Source organism: Prionailurus bengalensis, chromosome B3 (genome assembly GCF_016509475.1).
Source record: "Prionailurus bengalensis isolate Pbe53 chromosome B3, Fcat_Pben_1.1_paternal_pri, whole genome shotgun sequence".
NCBI lineage: Eukaryota > Metazoa > Chordata > Mammalia > Carnivora > Felidae > Prionailurus > Prionailurus bengalensis.
Window position 1 is genome coordinate 5,002,184 of NC_057355.1, and position 26,806 is coordinate 5,028,989.

The window sequence follows — 26,806 nt, forward strand, 5'->3', positions numbered from 1 at the left end:
TGATTTAATTAACTTTCAGCTAACTAATTGAATTCCTGAATTGTATTACTGATCTACTTTTGCGAATTTAAAATACAACATAACACAATACATTTCAAATTTAACACATAAACAATAACACATATTGTGAAACAACATGTCCACACCCTACTAATTGCACATTAGCTGAGACAAACTGTAGAGCTAACGCAACCTAAACCTTAAGAGCAAAATGATTATTGAGAGTATAACAGGATTTCTGAGAAAATCATACTTAACATGACATCTAAAGTTTGTGAAATAGGTGTGAATAAAGCTTCTCATCCCAATAAAATAGCCTGTAGACACCTTAATGGGCCCCTGGGCCCAGAGACCACATATTGGAAGAAGGCTGATAGATGGGGAAGAAAAAAAATATATATATATATACATATATATATATATATATATATTGCAGAGTCACGTGACCAGAGGACTCATTGAAATACAAAAAATGTAAATGGATGAAAAGGCGAAAAATTGAAAGGAAATGTACAGTATGATCCCATTTATGTAAAAAAGTGAGTGTAAATTTTAAGTACATAGGAAGAAAGCACTGGAAGGAAAAATTGTTATCAGTGATCAGCCTAGGGAGGGGAGGGGCTAGGAGAGCAAAGGGAACCTTCATGTTCTACTCTCTATATGCGTATCTTTTTTTAATGTTTATTATTTATTTTTGAGAGAGAGAGAGGAAGAATGCTCAGCAGGCCCTGCACTGTCAGCACAGAGCCTGCCACGGGGCTTGAACCCACGATCCATGAAATCATGACCTGAGCCAAAATCAGGAGTCAGACTTATAACCAGCTGAGCCACCCAGGTGCCCCATGTGTGCCTCTTATTAATTTCAAATTGTGGTCAAATACACACAACACAAAATTTACTAAACTACCTTTAAGTATAGAGTTCAACAGTGTTAAGTATATTCACATTGTTGTGCAACCAATCTCTAGAACTCTATCATCTGAAAAAGTTGAAACTCTTTACCAATTAAATAGCAACTTCCAATTTCCTTCTTCCCCCAACCCCTGGTGACCATTTTTCCACTTTCTGTCTCTATGAATTTGACTATTCTAGCTCCCTCGTATAAGTGGTATCATTTCAATATTTGTCCATTTGTATCTGGTTTATTTCACTTAACATAATGTCTTCAAGGTTCATTCATGTTGTAGCCTTTATCAGAAATTCATTTCTTTTTAAGCCTGAATGATATTCCATTGCATGTTTATTCCACATTTTGTTCATTCATTCATGGACACTTAGGTTGCTTCCACCTTTTGGGTGTTGTGAATAGTGCTCCTCTGAACACAGGCGTGCAAATACCTCTTCAAGACCCTTTCAGTTCTTTTCGGTATGTACCCAGAAGTGGGATGGCTGGAATTGCCTGCCTTGTTCTGATCTCTTATGATGAGAATGTACTCATGTATTATTCATATAGTTCAAACATACAGAGAAATGAAAAAGAAGCCACCATCAGAGTGTGAGTTATGGGCATACAAGGTTTCAGAGGTAGAGTAGTACCTGAACGTGGCCCAAGGACGAATTGTGTATATCCAACAAATGACGTCTTAGGCTTGCTCAAATTTCCTCTGTGGTAAGAGAGCACCTACAGAGCCAGCTAACCCAGTTCCTTAAGGTATGGGCAAAGTTGGAAAAACCAAACTGGATTATTCAAATGTATTTTTCAGTTTCCTGCCCCTACACCTTTATTGCCTCAATTCCCTCCACTGGGTATATCCTTCACCTGCCAACTTGACCCAAATGTCCTCTCCCTTCTGAGGCCCCTTTTAACCTCCCCAACGAAATTGACTCTTGCTACATCTGAAGCCCCACAGGGCTTTGTGCCTCTCTTAGGGCTCTTTTCTTCACAACACAAAGATTAAGTGAGGCTCATACCCATTAAAATGGTTATAGAGCCTCATCTTTCGACTTGAATCAACATTCACAAGCGTAGGCCAAACACTGTATTAGCCAGAATTTAAGTTAGAACCCATAGTCAACATTTATTGACAAGTACTTAGTAAGTATTTGCTATGAGTTTGGCACTATTATGCAGTCCCTGCCCTCATGGGGTTTATGTGTATTTTCTTCCACAGGCCTTCCTATTTTGGAAAAATCGGAAATTCATTTTCAACTCAACAAGTATGGGTGCTAAGGGCAGCAGTTGGAGATGACACATGTACACATCCATACATTTTAAATTCAACAAATATTTACTGGGTATCTAATACGTGCCAGGTTGTACGTTCGCCACTGGGAATTTAACAATGAACAAATCATCAATGCTTTTTCTTTCTTTTTCTTTCTCATAACAGCTTTATTGTAGTATAACTCAGACACCATACAGTACCCCAATTGAAGTGTACAATTCAGTGGTTTTTAGTGTATTCACAAAGTAGTACAATTATCACCAGTATTTTCAACACCCTTCAAAAGAAACCCCCTAACCAGTAGCAATCACTCCCCGTTTCTCCCAACCCTCAGCAACCATTTCATTCTCTCTATTTTTGCCTATTCGGACATTTTGTATAAATGGAATCATACAGTTCACGGTCTTCTGTGACTTTTTTCACTAAGCCTAACATTACCAAGGTTCATCTGTGTTGCTGTATTTCTCTTTACTGACAAATAATATTCCATTTTATGGCTAGACCACATTTTGCTTATCCCTTCATTGGTTAACGCATATTTGGGTTATTTGCACTTTTTGGTTTTTATGAATAATGCTGTCACGAGCATTCGTGTACAAGTTTTTGTGTGGACATATGTTTTCAATTCTCTTGGATATATACCCAGGCGTGGACCTGCTGGTGAGTATGGTTAATGTAATAATTCTATAGTTCCTCCTTTTGAGGAACTACCAGTCTACCTTCCAAAATGGCTGTCCCATTTCACATTCCCACTAGCAGCCTATGAGGCTTCCATTCTCCCCTAAACTTGCTATTATCTTTTTCATTATAGCCATCCTCCAAAATATTTAACTTTTTATCATGAGATCATCTTCGATGCATAGAATTGCAAAGATAGTGCAAAGTAGATCCTGCACGCAGGTTCCCCTAATGTGAGATCACCAATCTTTTGGAAAAGATAGAAATAATAGTTAAGAGGCCAGCTCTGCCCCTTCTCGTCCTAGGTGCATATCAGCAGCTTGGACAAGTCAAGGCAAACTTTGTACAGAGTCAGGGTCAGCGAGAAGAGGGTCACATTCAGGTGCCCACGGTAACAAAAGCAGGAGGCAGAGTTTGAAGGAGCCAGCAGATCCTGTTAACGGGGTCACGTTCGGGGCGGGGAGACCGGGAGCAAGGGGCTTCCTGACACCCCGCACGCCTGGTGGTCTCATCACACTGTAGCACGCTTTGGTTGTTTTCTCTTGCACCGAGTCTTCTGAACTCCGGAGAGCTTGAGACCGTGCTTTGAAGGGCTCTCATATCCTCCGCCCTTACCCGTAAAACACTTAACGAAACCACCTCGGCCGCCACCTCCCGTAGCGCGGGAGACCAACCTCGCACCCCCCGCCCCAGAGACGGCAAAGCCTGGCCACAAGTCCAGTGCCACACCCAGACCCGGGGCCCGGCTGCAGCCGCCGGCCACTCAAGGGCCGCCGCTGCCCCCGGACGCCGGAGCCCGGCTCCCGATTGGCCAGGCGTGCACGAGAGCCCGCCCTCCGGAGGTTGCCGGGAGGCCTCTCGGCTCCCCCGGGTCGCCGCCTCCGCTAGGGGCCGGTAGCGAAGTGCGGGCACAGGGCTCCGGTAGGTTCTGTGCAGGCGAGGTCGGGCGTGGGAGCGCCCTGTTACCGCCACACCAGGCCGGGAGGCTACATTAGGAGAGACGAGAGTCCCTTTGTCTGCTCTCCGCAGCGACGCGCCGGGCGAGGGGAGGGAGCGGCGGTTCCCGCCCCGGAAGCGGAAGTGCGGACGCCTCGGGGTCCCGTCCAGTGCGAGCCCGGCCGGTGCGCCAGCCATTCCGCCCGCCGGTCACATCGCGCCCTCTCCGCTGCCCGTTTCCCCCGCTCGACGGCCTCGCCATGCTGTCTCTAGATTTTTTGGACGATGTGCGGCGAATGAACAAGCGGCAGGTGAGGATGGCCTCCCACTCTTTCCTGGGGCTCCCCTCTTTGACGCTGCCACTGCGGGGCCGGGCGGACCTCTGGCCCCCAGTGAGAGGGCCTGAGGAGGTCTGACGCCTGGATCATTCCTTCTCTTGGTGGAGCGTGTGGCCAGAGGTCGCTTTGTCCGCCCCCTATTTTTAGCCCCTGGCTGCGTCTGGGCCTGCTAGGGGCGAAGCGGGAAGCCGGAGCTTCACGTTCCATTCCTGCTATCGAGGCAGGAGAGCGGGTGGAAACCGCAGGGCGCTAAGTGGGAGTTGGGGTTGCCTGCTATTTTAGGCTTGGGAAGGCGGCAAACTCGTGTTTTCTGCGATCGCAGCGACTCCCGGTCAATTCCGGCGACTGGGTTTAGCAGTTCAGTGCTGCTCCTGGCTTCTGGAATGCTCGGGAGGGCGGCTGTAGGCCCCCCAAGAGCCGTTTGGCTGCTCTCAGCCCGAGGCAACCCTCCTGCTGCAGCCGGACCCCAGCGGGCTGCAGGGCCTTTCCCTGGAGCGCCTCTGAGCTCAGAGTTGGAGCAACAGTAATACTTGCCCTTGCGTCCTCTTAGCAGTAAGGTGGCAGCTCTCAGAATCCTCGGATTTGCTGCCCAATAGTAGTGGCACAGGGATCTTGAAATTGAGATCTTGTGATTTTTGTCCCTTAAACCTTACTCCATCTTGAACTTCTAGACCTTTTGCCAGATGGTCCTGGCAACACTGTTGTAATTATTTAGTCATTAGGAAAGGTCGCTCCTTTTTGTCTTCTGCACGAAGTGTGTTTGTAGAGCCTAGTTTTGCTTGCCTTGGACCTTTTTTTAAATGGTATTTTGCTTTTAAGAATATAACGTGTCACTATTTTTTTTTAACTTTTAAAAAATGTTTATTTATTTATTTATTTTGAAAGAGAGCGGAGTGGGGGTGGGGCAGAGAGAGAGGGAGAGAGAGAATCCCAAGCAGGCTCTGTGCCGTCAGCGCAGAGCGGAATGTGGGGCTCGAACCCACAGACGGGGAGATCCTGACCCCAGCCGAAATCAAGAGTTGGTCCCTTAACGGACTGAACCACCCAGGCGCCCCTAACGTGTCACTGTTAAAGATGCTCTTTTGGACTTGTATTCTACAGTATTCATAGTTACCGTCTAAGGAAGTGGATATGTACCCTTCACTTAGTCCGCTTCAGACTTTTCCTAGCTCAGTGTCACCTCTTAAACACGTTTCCTAATTCCCTCAGTCATAATTGATCATTCTTTTCAAGTTGCACGAAGTGCTGGTCTTTATGGCAACACTTCAGTGTCTCACTTGTACAGTGCTGTCGTCTTCATATCTGGATTTCTAGGTGCCATAGACATTTCTCCGGAGAAATACTTAGTTTGAACCTACTGGTTTTGTTTTGTTCTGTTTTGTTTTGTTTTGTTTTGTTTTGTTTTTGTTTTGACTTATGCCAGGAATCAGACGCAAAGGTCAATGAGACAGACAATGGCTTCGAGGAGCATAAGTGTGTAGAAAATGACTAAGGCAAATAATAACTATTTTGCACTCTTGCTGTGTGTGATGTGTTTATTTACCTGAGAGGTAGGTAACGTCACTCCCATACTGCAGATGAAGAAAATGAGCAAACTCCCAGAGGTTGTTGGGGGGACGTGGCAAGGACTGAATAGCATGGCAGTGAGGCGAGGGCAAGTAATGAAATGAGGCTTTACCTGTACATGATATCTGGGGAAAAAAGTTGACAGTGACTCTAGATACTGAGAGCTAATCGGACGAAAAGGGTAACTCGAAGTTTGGTTCTTCTCTTCTAAAATTGCTGTCGTTTGCATAACTTTTCCACTTATCCTTAAATATCATCAAATGTCTGGTTAATTTGTTTGAGTTCTCATTGTTCTTTTTTCTTATCAGGTTCATAGAGGAATACTTAGTGCAATAAATTTTATCCATTTAATTTTTTTTTTTTTACATTTATTTATTTTTGAGAGCCAGAGAGAGATAGCATGAACAGGGGAGGGGCAGAGAGAGAGGGAGTCACAGAATGAGATGCAGGCTCCAGGCTCCGAGCTGTCTGCACAGAGCCTGATGCGGGGATCGATCCCACGAACCGTGGGATCATGACCTGAGCTGAAGTCGGACGCTTAGCCAACTGAGCCACCCAGGCACCCCAAATTTCATCCATTTAAAGTGTACCGTTTGATAAACTTCCAGTTAACTACGCCTGTCACAGTCAAGATAACTGAACATTTCTGTCACCCGCAAGATCCCTTGTGCCCCTTTCTGTTTTGTCTGTTAGCAGCTGGCAACTACTGATTTGCTTTTTGTTAGTATAGATGGACTTGCATTGTATTTTTATTTTATTTTTATTTTTAATTTTGGACTTGCAGTTTATATTCTTTTGAGCTTTGAGTTTTGATTTTTTAACACCTTACTCAAGACTTTTGTTTGTTAAATGTAATGCAGTTTTTTTGGTCAGCCTCACAGTTGCCAGAAGTGAAGTGTTTACCTTCCCTGACTCCTATACATTGTTGCCAGATTAAAGGCCTCTCTCCTGCCCTCAGACCTTCAGCTCCTCATTGCCCTGTAGGTAGTGGCCTAGACCCTTAGAATGGCATTTGCAGTAAGCCACAGTCGTGTTACAGTCGCCGTTTCTCACTGCTTCAGTTTACTTTTTCTACCTGTCTCGTCATTGTCTCTGAACATTGTTCCATTCAAACCTTATGTACTCTGCTGCCTTAACACTCCTCTTGTATTCTTTCCGAGTCTTTGTGGACTGGCCCAGAGCATTCAGTGATCTCTACAGCCCTGTTAGCAGTTATATACTATTTTATTTGTCTTCTTCCCTTTGGAGTATGGCTCCTTTACTGAAGTATCAGATCGCTGTTTTCCTGCAGCTTTTCTTAATCCATGAAGACCTGATCAATAGAGTTTGACTGTTTCTGCGGTGTAAATACACCCAACATGGCTGATTTCATGCTACCAACATGACATCGCTCAATGTGGAATTAAGAAGAGCTGTGGTAGCAGGCACCTGTTATTTCCACTTTACAGATAAAATAGAAAAACGTAATCTCAAGAACACAGATAACGAGGGGAAGAACAAACATAGATAACGAGGGGATGCCTGGGTGGTTCAGTAAGTAGGTTGAGCTTCATGCTCTCGGTTTCAGCTCAGGTCATTATCTCACAGTTCATGGGTTCCTGGGGCTCTGTGCTGATAGCATGAGGCCTGCTGGGGATTCTCTCTTTCCCTCTCTCTCCACCCATCCCTTGCTTGCTCTCTAGCTCTTTCTCTGTCTCTCTCTCTAAATAAATAAATAAATAAATAAACAAACATTTTAAAAAAGGACATAGATAATGATAAAATGTAGTAAAACAGTCAGGAACTGATGAATTTAGATTATTTCTTTGTTGTTGTTTTTTTTTAATTGAATTTAATTGTACTGATTTTCAATAACACTGTGCTTGACACCCAGCTTGCAAAACTCCTGAGAAGTTAGCAAATTGGCTCCAGCACACTGCTGGTATAGGTTAGGTTTTTTATTTTAGTTTTTAGTTTTTAAATTTTTATTTAGTTTTGAGAGTGTGGGTGAGTGGGGGGGGGGGTGCAGAGAGAAAGGGAGACAGAGGATCTGAAGGGAGCTCCAGGATGACAGCAGAGAGCCCGATGTGAGGTTTGAACCCACAGACCATGAGATCATGACCTGAGCTGAAGTCTGACACTTAACTGACTGAGCCACCCAGGTGCCCCAGTTTTTTTTTTTTGTTTGTTTCTTAAATGATTTTATCTTTAAGTAATCACACCCATTGTGGGGCTCAGATAAGTTCAAATGCTGTATCAACTGAGCCAGCCAGGGGACCCTGGATATAGGTTCGTTTCTTGATGCCCATTGAGATGGCCTTTATGTCCAGAAAGGCCTCTTTAAAATTATCTTTTATTTTAAAAAATAATGTTCAGCTTGTAAAAGCTAAAACTTTAAAACTGAGTTCTTAAGCTTCTAGAATGAGTGTACAAATGTTATTTAAAGCCTAGGAAATTAAAAAAAAATAAATTCTAGGAAATTTTAACAGACTTTTTTAAGGCCCTTTGAATATTTGGGCTAATTTACAAACAAACACCTTACAAATATTATAAATTTAAAAATTGCTTTTGTAAAGGGTGCCTGAATGGCTCAGTTGGTTGAGCATTCGACTCTTGGTTTCAGCTCAGGCCCTTATCTCATGGGTTGTGGGTTCAAGCCCCACATCGGGCTCTGTGCTGCCAGTGTGGAGCCTTCTTGGGACTGTCTCCCTCTCTCTCTGCCCCTTCCTCTCTTATGCTTCTGCACGCACGCTCTCTCCCAAAATAAGTAAGTAAACTTTAAAATTTTCCTTCTTAAGAACATCATTCTTGGGGCGCCTGGGTGGCGCAGTTGGTTAAGCGTCCGACTTCAGCCAGGTCACGATCTCGCGGTCCGTGAGTTCGAGCCCCGCGTCAGGCTCTGGGCTGATGGCTCAGAGCCTGGAGCCTGTTTCCGATTCTGTGTCTCCCTCTCTCTCTGCCCCTCCCCCGTTCATGCTCTGTCTCTCTCTGTCCCAAAAATAAATAAACGTTGAGAAAAAAAATTAAAAAAAAAAAAAAAAAGAACATCATTCAGCAAACATCACTGCATACTTACATCATTTGTATATGTCTGGGACTACTTAAGTTCTCTGAAATGTTTCAACACTGTGTAAATAGTAAGCTTTCTGCTTAAAATCATAAATCTGCAACAGTTGATTATATATTACAAATTGAAACTACAAACCTGACCTATTACTTTAATGGACCAAGTTCTTTTAAATTTTATAAATACTTAAAATACCAAATATGCACAGAGTTTTTAACATAAAAATATTAACACTATACATAATTTCCTTTAAGAATTTTTGTTCTTAATTATAAATTTTACTGGGGTCAAATGTTGTTTACCCACTAAGAAAAGAAGTATGTCCTGCCAAGTAGTTTTCATGCTACTTTCACATGTAAAATTTGAGATTGTCCCTGTTTGCCAAGAATTCTTAATGACCAGAGGGTATTGGCCAGGATATGACTAGATCCATATTTGAGCCCTGATGGGATTGGTCCAACTTCCACAGCATTTGCTTATTAGCTCCTCCTTAGGCCTCTTACATTACTCGGTTTGAGTATTGCATTTCCTTGGGTTTTAATTATCTGTATGTCTTCTTGCCTAAATCTGAAGATCTTAGGACTTGGCAGAATCCTTGTCTTTTTATTTCTTCTTATCTCCTAGGGTCACTCAGCTCCTAATGGCTGTGGTAAGGATATCTGATTGAACTCTAGATACCTGTGATGATTTTTGTTTAAATGAATTGGTCCCCCAGTGAGGCACACAGAAGCCAAGGAGATTTTTCTTAGTCTTCGACCTAATGTCAGTAAGTGTGCAGCAAATAGGAGGTACATATAGCACAGAGAACGGATCTATCCAGATTTTTGAAAACTCATATAGTCTTGTTTAGGATGAGGAAAATGTTACTGACAAGGTGTCCACATTCAGTAGTTAGTTGCCAAGTTTCAGTGTAGAAATACTAACATCAGGGGCACCTGGGTGATTCAGTCGGTTAAGCACCCGACTTCGGCTCAGGTTGTAATCTTGTTCGTGGGTTTGAGCCCCATGTCGGGCTCTGAGCCAACAGCTCAGAGCCTGGAGCCTGCTTCGGATTCTGTGTCTCCCTCTCTGCCCCTCCCCTGCTTGTGCTCTGTGCCTCTCTCTCTCAAAAACAAATACTAAAAAAAAATTAAAACTGAGACATGGTGAATCAGCGAGATGTCACTAGCCAGCACTGTTATGGGTGGACAAATTCAAGCTTTCCATGGCATCCGCGGCTGGAGTCCATGTCTGGTTGATGGATTGGGACCACACCAAAGGAGAGTAGATGCAGTGTGTGGAAAGCTGTTGCTTCTCCAGCTAGGCTCTGTTGGTCAGCCAGAAGAGCTAGACATGGAACAGAAGAGAGCAAGGACAGACTGCATCCAGCCAGGCCCTTGATTTCTCGCCGCCTCTAACCACAGCGACCTCCAGCATAATAGCAGGTCCTTCCTTTTGACCTTCTAGATCTTGGGCACATTTCTCTTTTTGGCCAACTTTAACCCAGAACCCTAGAGAGAGGGGATTTGGGGATGCCTAGTTGTAGCTTATCCAGGTTGGCAAAGTGCAAAATTACCGTAGTCAACTCGACAACTATACACACATCTTCTAATTGTATTTAATTTTTTTTAATGTTTATTGATTTTAGGGCGGGGGGGAGGTGGGAGGGGTAGAAAGAGAAAGCGAGACAGAGGATCCAAAGGGGACTCTGCACTGACAGCAGAGAGTCTGCTGTGGGGCTCTGACTCATGAGCTGTGAGATCATGACCCGAGCCGAAGTTGGACACTTAACCCACTGAGCCATCCAGGCACCCTTGTATTTAATTTTTCAAATAAAACAAAATTATGCTTGTGTCTACTATGTAGCTATCCTTTGTTTTTGTAATTGTTCATGTGGTTGCAGCTGTATTCTTTCTTCCATTAGCCATTCCATAGTCCTGCTCTCAGCCAGAACCCAAGTTGGTCATACTTTCTTGCCTGGTGGAGTGACCCAAACTTCATTACTAAAGGGTTAATGTCAAGAGTAGTCCTGCCTGAATTGGACTGTCGTGGTTTTCACTAACTTTTATCACAGAGCATAAGAGAACTTCGAGAACTTCTTTGTATAGTCCAGGATTCTATATATAATCCAATTATACTCACTTCCCTCATTATGTAGAAACAACCCTATCTTCTTCTGAACGTCAGGATCAGTCACCCTTGCCAATAAGTAACCCTCTATTCTTTGCATTTTGGTTCACTGGCATGAGGAGCCCAAAGTGGCCAGGCAGTGCTCTCAACTTCCGGTTTCATGGCATCATCGTGTCCCCTGATGGAAGGATATCTCCTGTGGAAATGAAAATGTCTAAGCCAGCAGAATCCAAAGTTGTGAGAATGGAAAGCAGAAATTTCACTAGCAGATTGTTAGGGGTAGTAGTGAGAGCTCGCTCCCATTCTCATCCTTTTATTCTGGACGAATGAGTAGTACCTATAGAAGGGATAATCTCACATATTGGTTGCTGATTCAGAGCATGGACCACATACCGGAAGGCAGTAGACATTATCCCAGCCCCACAGAGTGTTGCTGGTGACTAACTGGTGCGCTAAGGCCATCTGTGTCACTCGGAAGATAGAAACCATACCAGTAACTGAACGGGGAAAAGTTTAATATGAAGAATTGTTAACTAGTAAAAGATGTCCAACTACTAAAAATGGGTAAAAGAGCACTCAGAAGTTCAGAAATGTCATATGCAGAAAACTGCTACACCCTCTAGGATGAGGGAGTGAACGAGGAAAGAACCGCCCTCCCAAGCCTGAGATTCAGGACCTCTTTTGAGAGGGTGTGGCTCCACAGGAACATGCAGTCTGCCATGGCAGTGACATTTGCCAGAGCAGTGAGCTGGGGCTGCTCCATAGAACTGGCCTGCTGGGCAGCTGAGAAGTTTGCCAGAGATCACGTGGGCAGGAGCCAGTCTGTGATGGCCAGTGACGAACACTACCAGACCTGCACACAGATCCGCTCACTGCCATGTGAAATAAAAACATGGAACGGAGGAGAGAAGCCCCTTCCTCCCTCACTTTGCAGTGGGCCTCTCGTGCCTTTTATTAATAAATCCAAACATGACTGAGCCAGTTGGAAAAGGAGAATTTGTGTAGGTAACACAAGAATGGATTTGGAGCTCGGAGGCAATACATTGATAACTGGCCTACTGTTCCACTGTTATTTCCGGCCAGCCACTTCCAGACGAGGGGAGACCGAGTAAGACCAGTGAATTCCATGCCCTGTATGGCCACTGCTGTACTTTAATTATCCATGAAATAAGTTCCCTCATCACAATGTTGTATGGAATACCATGATGAGGAACTAAGGCATTCTGTAAGTTCACGGATGGTGGTTTTGACAGAAATACCAAGGAGAGGGAAGACATCCCTATCTAGAATATAGTCTAGTAAGGAGAAATTGCTGTCCGTCCCATGACAGAAGTAAACCAGTATCAGGAATGGTATCGTTGTTGATTTTTTTGCTGTTGGCAGAGTAGACACTCATCATTGGCCAGAAGCAAATTGGTTTTGGTGAGTGAAAATCCACATTGCTAACCATCAGCTTGGCTGCTTACAGACAGCCACTTTGACCATGAGCCCGTTGGGCAAGACGAGGGTAGCTGGATGTCTGACTGACATCCAGAGAGTAGGTAATTTTATTTAACTGATTGTTTTAGTATGTGCTGCCGAAACGAGCACTGCTTAACTGATTATTAAGATAACTGCTCTGCTGGGACACCTGGATGGCTCCGTTGGTTAAGCGTCCAACTCTTGATCTCAGCTCAGGTCATGATCTCACAGTTGGTGAGAGGGAGCGCTGTGTTGGGCTCTGTGCCAACTTGCGGATCATGCTTGGGGTTCTGTCTCCTCCTCTCTGCCTGCCTGCCTCTCTCTCTCTCTCTCTCTCTCTCTCTCTCCCCCCCTCCCTCCCTCCCTCCCTCAAAAAAAAAAAAAAGACTTCTCTGATGATATAATTCTTTGGTGAACATTTATATGGGACACAGACATATCTTCACATTCTAAATACCTGCTTGGAGAGTTCCCTCAACATACCACTGACCCAAATGCCTTGTCTCCGGCTTTTCGATAATGTCCCTTCCAGTCCCCAGCCAGCCAGCCAGCCAAACTGCTGTTCACTTTTGAATCAGTGTAAATCCACACCTGTGGCCACCTCTGCCTCCAGGCAAAAGGAACCACTTCTATCACTCAAAGTTCTGCCCAATGGGGAGATTTCCCTTAATCACGGTCCCTCGTGGTCAACCCTGAATGGGCATGCAGTGCCACAGCCGTCTGTTTTCAGCTGGTGCTAGGTGGTTGGTGTAGAACCGTCTAAAAACCAGGCCCGACGTCGTCCTTAGTCAGCTGGTCAAAGGGAGCTCCCGTGAGGCAGTAGGTATGAGAGAAGTGAAGCAGTTTAACCTGAGTAGAAACCATGAGTATCTGAGTCACTTGCTCGTACAGTTGTGTCTTCAGACCTGCCCGAGCCCGGCCTTAAGTAGCCTGCTTCTGCTTGGTTGGTGGAGTACTTCCGCGAGCTGAAGCACAGCTTCGTGGCTTGGTGTATCTGGCAGTTCAAGCTGGGGAGTTCAGGTCACGTGGTAATTTGGTGACCCGCCCCGGTCAAGTGTTTGGTCTCTGCCAGAACCCAATAGACGCCAGAAGCTGTTACTTCAGAGAACAGTTCTCCAAAGTATAGCATAGCTTTGCCCCCAGATCCACAGGTGTGTGCTTTCATTCACCCCTAGAGAATGGCCAGAGGCTCCCCATCTGTCACAAACACTTCAGTCACCATCTGGGTCTGATGGCCCAATTGCTAGAACAGCTTTCATGGCAGCTTGGACCTGTTGTGGAGCCTTGCTCAAGACTGGCTCAAAATGGGTTTACTAGATATGGAGATTGGACTGGCTCACCCACATGAGGTATATGTTGCCTCCAAAATCCCAGGAGGCCCGCTAGGCTTCAAGTTTCTTAGTGGTGTCGGGAACCAGATGCAGCAACTTCCTCTTCGTCTTGGAGGAGATGTTTTAGCAGGGACCGCTGGACACCAAGAGTTTTCATCAGGATGGGGATTTTTGTGGGATTTATTTCCCACACTCTGGCCACTTGTGTATTTTTCTTTTTATGTTTATTCTTGGAGAGAGAGAAAGAGGAAGACACAGAATCCAAAGCAGGCTCTAGGCTCCGAGCTGTCAGCCCAGAGCCCGACACAGGACTTGAACTCACGACCCGTGAGATCATGATCTGAGCCGAAGTCAGACGCTTAACCGACTGAGCCACCCTTGGTATTTTACCAAGGGGTCTAGGTCACAAGGTTCAACTACCAAGTGCAGTCAGCACTATATTGATGTCATCAACATAGTAAACAAGTTTACTCTGGAATGGAGGGCCAATCAAGGTCCCTGTGGCTAGATTACGATCAAAAGCTCTAGAATTGATGTAGCCCTCAAGTAGACCCTGTCACCAAAAGCATACCTAGTGGTCTTATTTCTCTTGCTGCAGGGGTCCTCAGAGACAGGAAATTGTCAGGAAAACATGCAACGAGCCTCTTTTAAGTTGATGTTGGCTAGAAACTGATGATTGTCTTGCTAAGACAGGGTACTCAACCCCTGATTTTCATCATTCAGACTCATTAAGGATGTGTACCTTTTAGTTCTGATTATAGCTACGTGTAACATTGTTAAGGGACTGTGACATACAGCATTTTTTTATGGTTATGGGCCTGGAATATCACTTGTAGCAAGAAATAAGATTGGAGAGGTCAGCAGGGCCCAAATCATGGAAGGCCTTGTATACGGAGGAGTTCAGACGTGGTCAGTTGTGAGAAGAAATTTGGAGCAGACAGTACAGTAATTTCACTTTCACTTTATAAAAGTAATATACAGGCAGATGAGTTACATGGATGCAAATCTAGAGGTAGAACTGTCAGATTATTTTCATAGTCTTGGTGAGAGGAAACGGGACCTGAATTCAGGCAGTAGCCGCAGGAGTAAAGCCGACAGGCTGGATGTTAGAGATGTTGGGGAGGTGAACTCTAGAGGCCCCATGGCGGATGTTGGGACCACACTGGAGAGTGTGGAAAGAGGAAGCAATTTGAGGAAAAGGGTTGAGTTCAGCTTTGGACATGGGTGATTTTCAGAAGGTAACTGAATATATTTACCTAGAGGATATAAATGGTGTGATACAAAGAGATTTCAGTGTCATCAGCGTAGAAGTTATAATTGAAGCCGTGAAGAGACAAGATTGCGTGCAGAATGGGGAAGGACAGGGGCAAAGACGATCCTAGAACACCTGTCTTTCAGGGTCTGGCGTAACAAACCAAGGGATGAGTGGGTTATAAGAAAGTTAATCGAGTGCTAAATGCCTCAGAAAGACAAGTAAGGTGGTTGAAATAAGTTTATGGGCTCACCCTCCCCCCCATAATGAAACAATGAATAGTTTAAATAGGTGTTGTATTTACATTGCTCAAAAATTTAAAAAGGGAAAGTGACTTTCCTATAGCTTTGCCAGCATTGTATGTTTCCAGACTTTTAGATTTTTGTCATTCTAGTAAGTGAAGACTGGTATCCCAGAATAGTTTTACTTTATATGTCCGTTATTATGAGTTTGGCCGAGCATCTTTTCATGTGATTTTGGAGTTGTTTTTACTTCATTTTCCAAGAACTGGCAGTTCATAATCCTTTGCCTATTTTCTTTTTTGGGTTATTTTCTTATTGATTGCCAGGAGCTGTTTCTAGGAAGATTAGTCTTTTGAATGTATATATGGTAAATACTCTCTCATAGTTTATCATTTGTCTTTTGACTTATAATTTGCCATGCATAGTTGTGGGATTTTTTTAGTTATTGTTTGCTTTTTTGTTTTGTTTTGGTAGTTACCTTTACCTAGATTTGCTTCATAGCTTCTGGATTTCAGGTCAATTAAATAAGACCGTCTTTACTCTGAGGCCTTTCCTACTCTGTTTGCTTCTATTTTGTATGCTTGTGCTTAAAAAAAAACAACAAAACTTTATTGACATATAATTTATAAAATATACCCATTTGAAGTGTACAGTTCATGTTTTTCAGTAAATTTATCCTTAGCTGGATAGTTTATGTAAATGTAATCATCCAAAATGTAGTCTTTTGCAGCTGGCTACTTTCATTTAGCATATAATTTTTTAATTGTAAAATACCCATAAAATTTATTGACTCATCCATTTTTTTTATGTTTATTTATTTTTGAGAGAGAGAGAGAGCGCGCGCACATGAGCAAGGGAGGGGCAGAGAGAGGGGGAGAGAGAGAATCCCGAGCAGACTCCACGCTGTCAGCACACAGCCTGATGCAGGGCTCGAACTCAGGAACCATGAGATCTGTGAGAACTGTGAGACCAACCATTTTTTAAGTGTAGAGTTCAGTCAGGGTGCCTGGGCGGCTCAGTTGGTTAAGCAGCTGACTCTTAATCTCACCTCAGGTCTTGATCTTAGGGTCGTGAGTTCAAGCACTGCATTGTAGGTGTGGAGCCTACTTAAAAAAAAAAAAAAAAAAGTGTAGCGTTCAGTAGTGTTAAGTACATTAACACTAATGTACAACCAATCTCCAGGACTCTTTTCACCTTGTAAAATTAAAATTCTGTGCTCATTAAAAACTCCCCATTCTCGGGGCGCCTGGGTGGCGCAGTCGGTTAAGCGTCCGACTTCGGCCAGGTCACGATCTCGCGGTCCGTGAGTTCGAGCCCCGCGTCAGGCTCTGGGCTGACGGCTCAGAGCCTGGAGCCTGTTTCCGATTCTGTGTCTCCCTCTCTCTCTGCCCCTCCCCCGTTCATGCTCTGTCTCTCTCTGTCCCAAAAATAAATAAACATTGAAAAAAAATTTTTTTTTAAAAACAAAAAAACTCCCCATTCTCCCCTCAGCCCATCCTCTGGCAACCACCCTTCTACTTTCTATCTCTATGAATTTGACTTTTATTGATTTTTTTGTTTGTTTATATATTTTCTGTCTTATTGATTTGTGCTCTAAACTGTATTTCCTTCCTCAGTTGCTTTGTGTTTAGTTTGCTATTTTTGTCTGGTTTCTTAAAGTGGAGTCTTGGGTTATTGATTTAAGATCTTTTCTGCAGCGCCTGGGTGGCTCAGTCAGTTAAGCACTCGACTGTCGATTTCAGCTCAGGTCATGATCCCACAGTTAGTGAGTTCGAGACCCGTGTTCGGCTCTGCACTGACAGCGTGGAACCTGCTTGGGATTCTCTCACTGCCCCCCTCTCTCTGCCCCTCCCCTGTTTGCACACACGCGCTCTGTCTCTCTCTCTCTCTCTCTCTCTCTCTCTCTCTTTCTCTCTGAAAATACTTAAAATTTTTTTTAAATCTTTTCTAATATATGTATTAAAAGCTATAAATTTCCTTCCAAGCAGTGCTTTAGCTACACTCCATAAATTTTGATGTATTGTGGTTTCGTTTACACTCAGTTCTCACAGTATTTTATGATTTCCTTCTGACCTGTGGGTGATTTATAAAAATGTTTAATTTCCAGGTATCTGTGGATTTTCTAAATTTCTTTCAGTGCCGATTTCTAATTGAATTCCATTGTGGTTGGAGAGCATAGTTTGTGTGATTATAGTCTTTTAAAACTTGAGGCTCTTTTTTATTTGCCAAGGGCTGGATCTCTGGAGAATGTTTCATGTGTGTTTGAAAAGAATATGTATTCTGCTGTATTGGGTGGAGTGCCCTATAGATGTTTAGTTGGTTGATGGTATTCAATTTTTTATACCGTTGATGATTGTCTGTGTCATTCTATCAACTATTGAGAAAGGGATATTGAAGTCTCAAACTTTTTATCTTGGAATAAATCCTACGTGGGTATGCAGTGTAAGTATTTTTGGATCTGATTCGCTAAAATGTTGCACATAATTTTTATATCAGTGTCAACGATCTGTTCAGTGGTTTACTTAAAAACAACAGCAACAACAACAATTATTTTTTTTTTGGAGAGGGGTGGCTGCATGGCTCATTCGGTTGAATATCCTTATTTCTTCTCAGGTCATGATTTCGTGGTTGGTGAGTTTGAGCCTCACTTGGGACTTGATGGCTGCTCTCCACACGAGCCTGCTTCGGATCCTCTGTGGCCCTCTCTCTGGCCCTCCCCATGCACTCTGTCTCTCTTTCAAAATAAATAAATAAACATTAAAAAAAAATTTTAAAGCTAGTTTTTTTTAAGTTTATTTATTTATTTTAAGAGAGAGAGAGTACGCTTGCATTGGGGAGGGGCTGAGAGAGGGAGAGAGAGAATCCTAAACAGACTCTGTGCTGTCAGTGTGGAGCCCAATGCAGGGCTTGAGTTCACAAACTGAGAAATCATGACAGCCAAGATCAAGAGTTGGTCTCTTAAGCAACTGAGCCACACAGGCGCCCTTGTTAATAGTTTTCTCAAACCGTGTTTGGTCTGGTTTGGTAATGCTGGTCTCAAAGAATGAATTGGAGAGTATTCCCTCTTCTGCGATTTTCTGGAAGAGTTGGCATAGAATTGTTAATGATTTTTTCATTAAGTGCTTGGTAGAATTCACCAGTGCATGCCATTTAAGCCTGGAGTTTTTCTTTTTGGAATGTTTTTAAACCATAAATCCAGTTTCTTTAATAGATATTGATCCATTCAAGTTATCTTTCTTCAGTGAGCATTGGTAACTGTCTTTCAAGGAATTGGAAATATATTAGCATAAAGGTTTTCATAATACTTATTATCCCTATAATGTTTGTATATTAATACAAATGAATAGGTATTACTCTAGTGATGTCATCCTTCCTGATACTAGTAATCCATATCCTCTCTCCCTCTCTCTCTCTCTCTCTCTCTTTTTCCTGATTAGTCTGGCTAATCGATCTTCTTGAGGAACCAACTTTTGATTTGATTGATTTTCCTTATTGTTTTCCTGTCTTCTGTTTCATTTATTTCTCCTCTTATTTTTATTTCTGTGAGTTACTTTGGGTTTCATTTGCTTTTCCTAGTGTTTTAAGGTAGAAGCTTAAAAAATATAAATATTTTTATATTTATTTCTGTGAGTTACTTTGGGTTTCATTTGCTTTTCCTAGTGTTTTAAGGTAGAAGCTTAATTTAGGAAATTCACAAATATTTGGAAATTAAACAATTTCTAAATAACCCATGGGTCAAAGGAGAATCAGGAGAGAAATTACGAAATATTTTGAACTGTGTAAGCAAAAATACAACATATAATTTGAGACTCTTCTGTTTTAATTTTACTGCTATAAAATTCTTCTGTGTAGTATTTTAAATGCATCCCACAGATTTTGATGTATTTCCATTTTTATCCAGTTCAAAATACTTTCAATTTCTTTTTTGAGTTCTTCCTTTACCATGGGTTATTTAGAAGCCTGTTATTTGATTTTGAAATATTGGAGGGAGTTTTCAGATACCTTTCTGTTACTGATTTCTATTTTCATAACATTGTGATTGGAGAATGCAATTGGCATAATTCAAATCCTTTTCTATTTACTAAGACTTGTTCTGTGGTCCTGAATATGGTCTATCTTGGTAAACTTCCTATGTATACTTAAAAGGAATGTGTATCTGTTGTTGTTGGGCAGAATGTTCTGTAAATATTAAGTCAAAGTGGTTGGAAGTGCTGTTCAAATTTTCTCTAATCTTACTAATTTTCTACTTTCTTCCTGTATCAATTATTGATAGAAGGATTTAAAAATTAGTAACTTAACAGCTTTGGATTTGTCTGTTTCTCTTGTAGTTCTGTCAGTATTTGCTTCCTGTATTTTGAAGCTAAGTTATTAGTTGCATAAATGTTTAGGATTATGTCCTCATAGTGAACTCACTTGTTTATCATTATGAAATGACCCTCATATCCCTTGTAATATTATTTGCTATAAAATCTGCTTTGTGTGATACTAACATAGCCACTCCATCCATCCATCCCTCCATCTGTCTTATTTTCAATTTTCTTTTGAGCACGATTAGCATGATATGTTTTCCTGTCTTTTTACTTTTAACAACATTTGTATCTATATTTAGAGTACATTTTTTGTAGGCAACATATAATCGGGCATTTTTTTTTTTCTAATTCAATTGGTATAGTATATAGGTAGTTTACATTTTATGTGATTATTATGGTTGTGTTCAGGAATCTCCATCTTAATTTTTTTATTTCTCTCATTTGTTTATTATTTGTCATTCCTCTTTTTTCATCTTATTTTGGATTAGTTGAGTTGTGCTTTTTAGGTTTTTTTAGATTTTTTTTAAGTTTCCATTTTATTCCTTTGTTAGCTTGTGAGGCATACCTTATTTGTTTGTTTGCTTTAAGATTTATCATGTGTTTTTTTTTAACTCATCTCAGTCTATCTTCAATTTATATTTTATGACTTCATGTATAGTATGAGAGCATTCCAATAATACATTTCCATTTCCCCTCCTCTGCCTTTGGGTTCTTGTTATATATTTTACTTCTGTATATTTTGCCACAATACTTTATTGTTATTTTTGCTTTAAATAGTCTATTGTCTTTAAAAATTTTATTTGAAGGGGCACCTGGGTGGCTCAGTCGGTTAAGCATCCAACTCTTGATTTCAGCTCAGGTCATGATCTCACAGTTCGTGAGTTTGAGCCCTGTGTCCAGCTCTGCACTGGCAGCTCAGAGCCTGCTTGGGATTCTGTCTCTCTCTCTCTCTCTCTCTCTCTCTCTCCCTCTCTGCCCCTTCCCCCGCTTGTGCACACACTCAAAATAAATAAAGTTTAAAAATATTGAAATAAAAATTGTTTTAAAAAGAAAAGGTGTATATGTATTTACTGACATCTGCTCTTATTCCTTTGTGTTGATCTAGATTTTATTTGGTACTTCTCCTGGAGGACTTTTTTTTTTTTCTTTTACTTTTTAATTTACATCCAAGTTAGTTAGTGTATAGTGCAATAGTGATTTCAGGAGTAGAATCCAGTGATTCATTCCCTACATGTAACACCCAGTGCTCATCCCAGCAAGTATCCTCCTCAATGTCCCTTGCCCATTTAGCCCATCCCCCCTCCCAGGACCCCTCCAGCAACCCTCAGTTTGTTCTCTATATTTAAGAGTCTCTTGTGATTTGTCCCCCTCCCTATTTTTATATTGTTTTTGTTTCCCTTCCCTTATGTTCATCTGTTTCGTATCTTAACTTCCACAAATGAGTGAAGTCATATGATATTTGTCTTCTTCTGACTAATGTAGCTCAGCATAATACACTCTAAGAGTTCCATCCATGTTGTTGCAAATGGCAAGATTTCATTCTTTTTGATCGCCCAGTAATACTCCCTTGTATATATATACACATCTTCTTTATCCATTCATTTGTCGATGGACATTTGGGCTCTCTTTCCATACCTTGGCTATTGTTGATAGTGCTGGTATAAACGTTGGGGTGCATGTGCCCCTTCGAAACAGCACATCTGTATCCTTTGGATAAATACCTAGCAGTGCATTTGCTGTGTCATAGGGTAGTTCTGTTTTTAATTTTTTGAGGGACTGGTATTTTTGCGTGGAGGACTTTTTAAAACATTTTTTGTGGTGTAGGTCTGCTCACGATGAAGAAGTATTTTTTAGGGGTGCTTGGGTGGTTCAGTCGGTTAAGTGCCCAACTCTTGGTTTTGGCTTAGTTCATGATCTCATGGCTTCGTGGGTTCGAGCCCCTCATTGGGCTCTGTGCTGGCAGTGTGGAGGTTGCTTGGGATTTTCTCTCTCTCTCTGTCTCTCTCTCTCTGTCTCTCTCTCTGCCCTTCCCCACTCGTGCTGTCTCTGTCTCTCTCAAATAAACTAGAAAAAATTTTAAGGAAGAAGTATTTTTTAATTTTTGTATGTTTGGAAGGCTTTATTTTGCCTTCATTTTTGAAAGAAATTTCTCAGATAGAATTTTAGGTTGATGATTTTCCTTTTAGTACTTTTAAGATGTTGCTTCAGTGACTTCTGGCATGTGTTATTTTCAAAGAGAAGTCTGCTGTGATCTTTGTTCCTCTTTACATAATGTCTTTTTTAAATCTGGCTGCTTTTACAGTTTTCTCTTTCTCGTTGGTTTTAAGCAGTTTGATGATTATTTTAATTTTGTTGTAGTTTTCTTCAAGTTTCTTTTGCTTGGAGTTTGTTCTGGTTCTTGGATGTACAAGTTTATAGATTTAATCAGATTTGGAAAAATTTTGGCCATTATTCAGGTTTTTCCTGTCTTCCCCTTCCTCCTGACAAATCCCATTACTTGTATGCTAGATTGCTTGATGTTATTCCTCTTCTGCAATTTTTCTAGAAGAGTTGTCATTGAATCGTTAGGATTTTTCATTAAATGCTTGGTAAAATTCACCAGTGAATGCCATTTGAAACTGGAGTTTTTCCTTGTTGGAAGGCTTTAAACTATAAATTCAATTTCTTTAACAGACATCGATCTGTTCACATTATCTGTTTCATGTTCAGTGAGCTTTGGTAGCTTATGTCTTTCAGTGATGAGAAGATAATGCATATCGGTATAAAGGTATGTTTGTAAAGATATGTTTTCTGTGTCAGATTTTTTATCATTTTTTTAAGTTGTATTTATTTAGGTAATCTCTACATCCAACATGGGGCTCAAACTCATGACCCCAAGATCAAGAGTCGCTTGCTCTTCTGACTGAGCCAGCCAAGTGTCCCATGTGTCAGATTTTTAAAAGATATAATGGGTTTGTCTTAAATGAAACTTACCTTACTGTTATTAATATTATGCCTGTTTAGACTATTCCAGATCTTTTGTTATCATCATTTAAGGTCATCACTGGGACTGTCAGTGACTTTACTGGACCATAATAACAGCATCTATTCTGAACACGTTCAATTTTTCCAGCACCATCTGTATGACTTCTAGCTGCTGTCAGGATATTTGCCTCTAATACCCCAGCTTCTAAGCACTTCCTCTTTCTTGCGTTAGACAGCAGGAGAATTGTGGTTATGGACTGATGAGTCTGTTAGTTTGAGGTCTTAAGAGGAATTGAAGACTTAGGCCAACTGTAATTTTGTAGCCCTGAGACACATTTTGCTTCCATGGTCACTTCTGTCTTTGCTGGAGATTGCTAGAAGTGTGACTTCTATGAAAATACCCTATGTGTTGAACTTTCAAATCTCTTTTGGAAGAATAAGAAATACACTGTGTCTTTGATAACTATAACAGATAAACGCACACACTATCTAAACGCACTATCTTCTAGATAGATTATGGCTGTTAAAAAATTTACCAGCTTTTATTTTGCCGAATTTTCTTGAACTCTTGTTATGTATTACTTACAGTGTATTTTATTTGCTTGTTTATTTAAGTTTATTTCTTTTTGAGAGAGTGCTCATGTGCGTGCCCACAAGTTGACACCGTTTACCGACTGAGCCACCCAGGCGCCTCCAAGTGTCTTTTTGTTAATAAAAATCTTTCCATTGTCATCTTTCCATTTTCAAAAGGGCACCAGTGCAGCATTGTCAGAACAGGTGCGGGGTATCTAATAAAGTATTCTTTAAAAGAAACATGAAAGACAAAAGTTACAATGTCCTTTGTCCCTGCAAGGTCACTGTTCCACCCATAACCACCCTTCCCTTTTTCCTCAGACTTGTAATACTGCCTTTCACCATAGAGTCATTGTTGGGAAATTTATCTAATCACCAAAGTCACCCCCATCGTTCTTATTAAGGAGGAAAAGGTTAAAAGTCCCCCGCTGTGTATAACTGGCATGTCCCTTAAAAGGCTCGTGTGCAGCTAAGTCAGTCTGTGGCCGAAACCGAGGCAGAAGCACACTATCTGAGCAAAAATTTGAAAACTGTCATGTTCTTCTCCCTTTCTTTTCTCGCCTCTTTTTCCTACCAACAGCCTTACTCAAAAGAGTAAAATAAAAGAGCCTCCCTAGCTCCTGCTTGGGATTTGCTGCCTCTCCCTCTCTTTTTCTGCCCTTACGTGTGTGCACTCACGCGCTCTCTCTCAAAATAAGTAAACATTAAAAAAAAAAAACTCATTAAAAAAGATACTTGAACTGATAGACATGGCTATTTTTAGATTTTATTTGTTTCAGTGTGAATTGTTTAAGTTTTGCCACAGAAATATTAACATGCTTGATCTGGGGATATTGCCATAGACCCTGCTAGGGGTGTTATGCAAATGTATGGTTCTCGCAAGGATTACCTTTTCAAAATTTGGCCGATTTTGAAATATGACACCTTTCTGACTCCTGAATAAGGGATAATAGAACCGTATTTTACATTTGGTAGTTTGTGTGGAATCTCACAGAAATTCGGGATTGGGGCGTAGAATCTATTGTTCTAAGCAGTACTGTGGGTGATTTTTTTAGTATCAAAAATTTGGAAAATACAGCCTTTAGCTGCATTCCTGACTGTTTACCCACTGGTTGACGATAATCACTTCTTAGAAACTAGTTTTCCTACTTCTAGCCTCTCCTCCATTTCCTCAATTCTGTTTTCTGAATCAAAGGACCATTTTTTTGGTCTTTTCAGAAGCTACCCTCTCAAAGAGGTAGAGTTTAGGAGACCTGAGTTGTAGTTACTACTCTGCCTGCCAACAGCTGTACAGCCATGAGCACATCACATAACCTCTCTGTGCCTCAGTTTCCCTACCTGTAAATGGGAGTGTCAAACTAGGTGTCAGGTTGTACCTGTATGCTCGTATTACGCCAGTACTCAAAGAATAGCAAATATTTGTGTCTGTTAGAAAATGTTCATATTTTCTTCTTTGAGGATGATGTTAATGGTATCCACAGAGCACATCATATTTCATAGGGGTGCCAGAATTTAAGTCATATTTGAGTTTCCCCAATTGATCCCAAAATGCCTTTTCAAAATCATCTCTACGTCTAGTGTGGGGCTCAAAGTCACGACCCCAAGATCAAGAGTCACATGCTATACCGACTAAGCCAGCCAGGCACCCCCCAAAATGGCTTGAATAGTTGGGATTTTTTCTTACAAGCATTTTTTTGTTTTGAACAAAGATCCAGTCAGAATGCATTGAATGCATTTGGTTGTGTCTCCTTAGTCCTTTTTAATCTAGAGCAGTCTCCCACCTTTGTTTTCATGATGTTGAGTTTTTATTTCAACGTTTGTTTTGTTTTTTTTTTTTTTTTTTTATTTTTGGGACAGAGAGAGACAGAGCATGAACGGGGGAGGGGCAGAGAGAGAGGGAGACACAGAATCGGAAACAGGCTCCAGGCTGTGAGCCATCAGCCCAGAGCCCGACGCGGGGCTCGAACTCCCGGACCGCGAGATCGTGACCTGGCTGAAGTCGGACGCTCAACCGACTGCGCCACCCAGGCGCCCCATGATGTTGAGTTTTTAAAGACTAGACCCGTTGTCTTGCAGCATGTCCACACGCACATATATGTTTTTAAGGAACAAAAATGAGTCAATCATCCTCTCTGCTTTTACCCATTATCCTGTCTCAGTCCGACACAGTTAGCTCACATTATTTCCCTCACATGAAACGCCTTTTTGGTGTTGTATCTGCTTCTTCAAGTCCTAGAATTTGACGATTTGTCAAGTAGTGGCCTAACACTTCGAGTCCTAGCTGTGTGACTGACGAGCTGTATGACTTTGGCGAAGTCATTTCCTCCCTCTGAGACTAGGTTTCCTCAACCATAAAATGAGGAGGGCAGTCACGTGCCATCAAATAGCCCACGGTTATCAAGAGGTAAGTGCTGTGGGGAAGTACGTCCTGAAGGGGTTCAGGAGCACTGGTATGTTACTTTCGGCTGGTGTGTATCATGGATGAAATTGAACTTGAGGGGAACTGTCCTGTAGCCTAAATGAAATAACGTCTGTTGAAAGTTCTGAACAGAAGTTTCCTGTAAGGGTAGCGTGTTTAGCAAACGAAAAGGAGACAGGTTGTTGGGTGGTAGGAGGGCTGTTCCGGGATGCTGATGTATAATCATGACAGTATTTTAAAGAACGTTTCAGAACTTCGGCTGCCCTGATGGTACTGCGTGAAATGTTTTAAATTGATACTACTCTCGGTCGCTTTCTTGAGCGGGGATAATTATGGATCTGATTTTCCTCTCTTTTGTTTTTACAGCTGTATTATCAAGTCCTAAATTTTGGAATGATAGTTTCCTCGGCACTAATGATCTGGAAGGGGTTAATGGTCATAACCGGAAGTGAAAGTCCGATCGTAGTGGTGCTCAGGTAACAACTTCTTTTCACGGCATAGGGTTGCACGGCATTACTTGAGAGAAAAATGGACTGACTGAATAACCGTTGTATTATTGTTCTAGAAACTACATTTTCCCAGAAGAGGGCCTGAAAGAAAGTTAGTTCCTATTTTTCAACTGAGAAATGCACAGCCCTGTTAGGCACTTACCATTCAGACCCCAAAGGGCTCATGACTTTTCTATAAAACAATTACTCTGTTGTGAGTTTTCTTTTGGGCACATCTCTTAAGAAAGTGTTTCAATGTACTGTGTTTTCCTGTAATTCTTCTGTCTTGGTAGGCTCTTCATTCTGATAAGTCAAGACTGATACTTAGTTGTTAGTTTACTAGATTATGTATCCTCTCCACGAATTAAGAGTTTTTCTGCTGTGGCACTCAGTGTCAGTACAGAAGCATCACTGATTATTTCCGTGTTTCCTGCTGACCTTTAAATATCACTTCTAAATAGACTTCAGGATTTTGAAGATACCAATGCTGTCTCTTAAAGTGACAGATAGTACTGATTTTTTTTCCACCGTTCCTCCTTCTCTACCCTCGTATTCATACTCTAGTGCTTTAAAAAAAAAAAAAAACTAATTTAGTAACTAACTCCTTCTGGGAGAATTACCACTTGGTTGTTGAATTGAATCATTATAGTTCTGTCTTACTTGGGGTTTAATTATGTAAGCTGTTTTCAAGTCTTTTCTGGAGATAATGGTGTGTTAATATAAAATAAATCACTAATGTGTAAATTCTAGGTACTAGTACATTACTGTTAACAAGATCAATTTGATTCCTTCATTGTCATATTAGGATATATGAATTTCAGGGGCGCCTGGGCGGCTCAGTCAGTTAAGTGTCCGACTTTGGCTCAGGTCATGATCTTGCGGTCCGTGAGTTTGAGCCCCACATTGGGCTCTGTGCTGATAGCTCAGA

At 41.7% G+C, this 26,806-nt stretch overlaps 1 protein-coding gene across 4 annotated transcripts in view; it reads left to right on the forward strand.

The window, feature by feature from the left end:
• Positions 1-3,575: 3,575 nt before the first annotated feature.
• The window catches only part of SEC11A (SEC11 homolog A, signal peptidase complex subunit), a 42,281-nt gene continuing 19,050 nt past the window's right edge, over positions 3,576-26,806 (forward strand). For 3 of the 4 annotated variants that reach the window (XM_043554684.1, XM_043554686.1, XM_043554685.1), the window contains exons 1-2: positions 3,694-4,090; positions 25,757-25,866. In XM_043554684.1, the coding sequence (XP_043410619.1) occupies positions 4,040-4,090; positions 25,757-25,866 (161 nt within the window). In that variant the 5' untranslated portion in view covers positions 3,694-4,039. Of the gene's footprint in view, positions 4,091-25,756; positions 25,867-26,806 lie in introns of all 4 variants that reach the window. The other variant, XM_043554683.1, reaches the window with a different exon arrangement.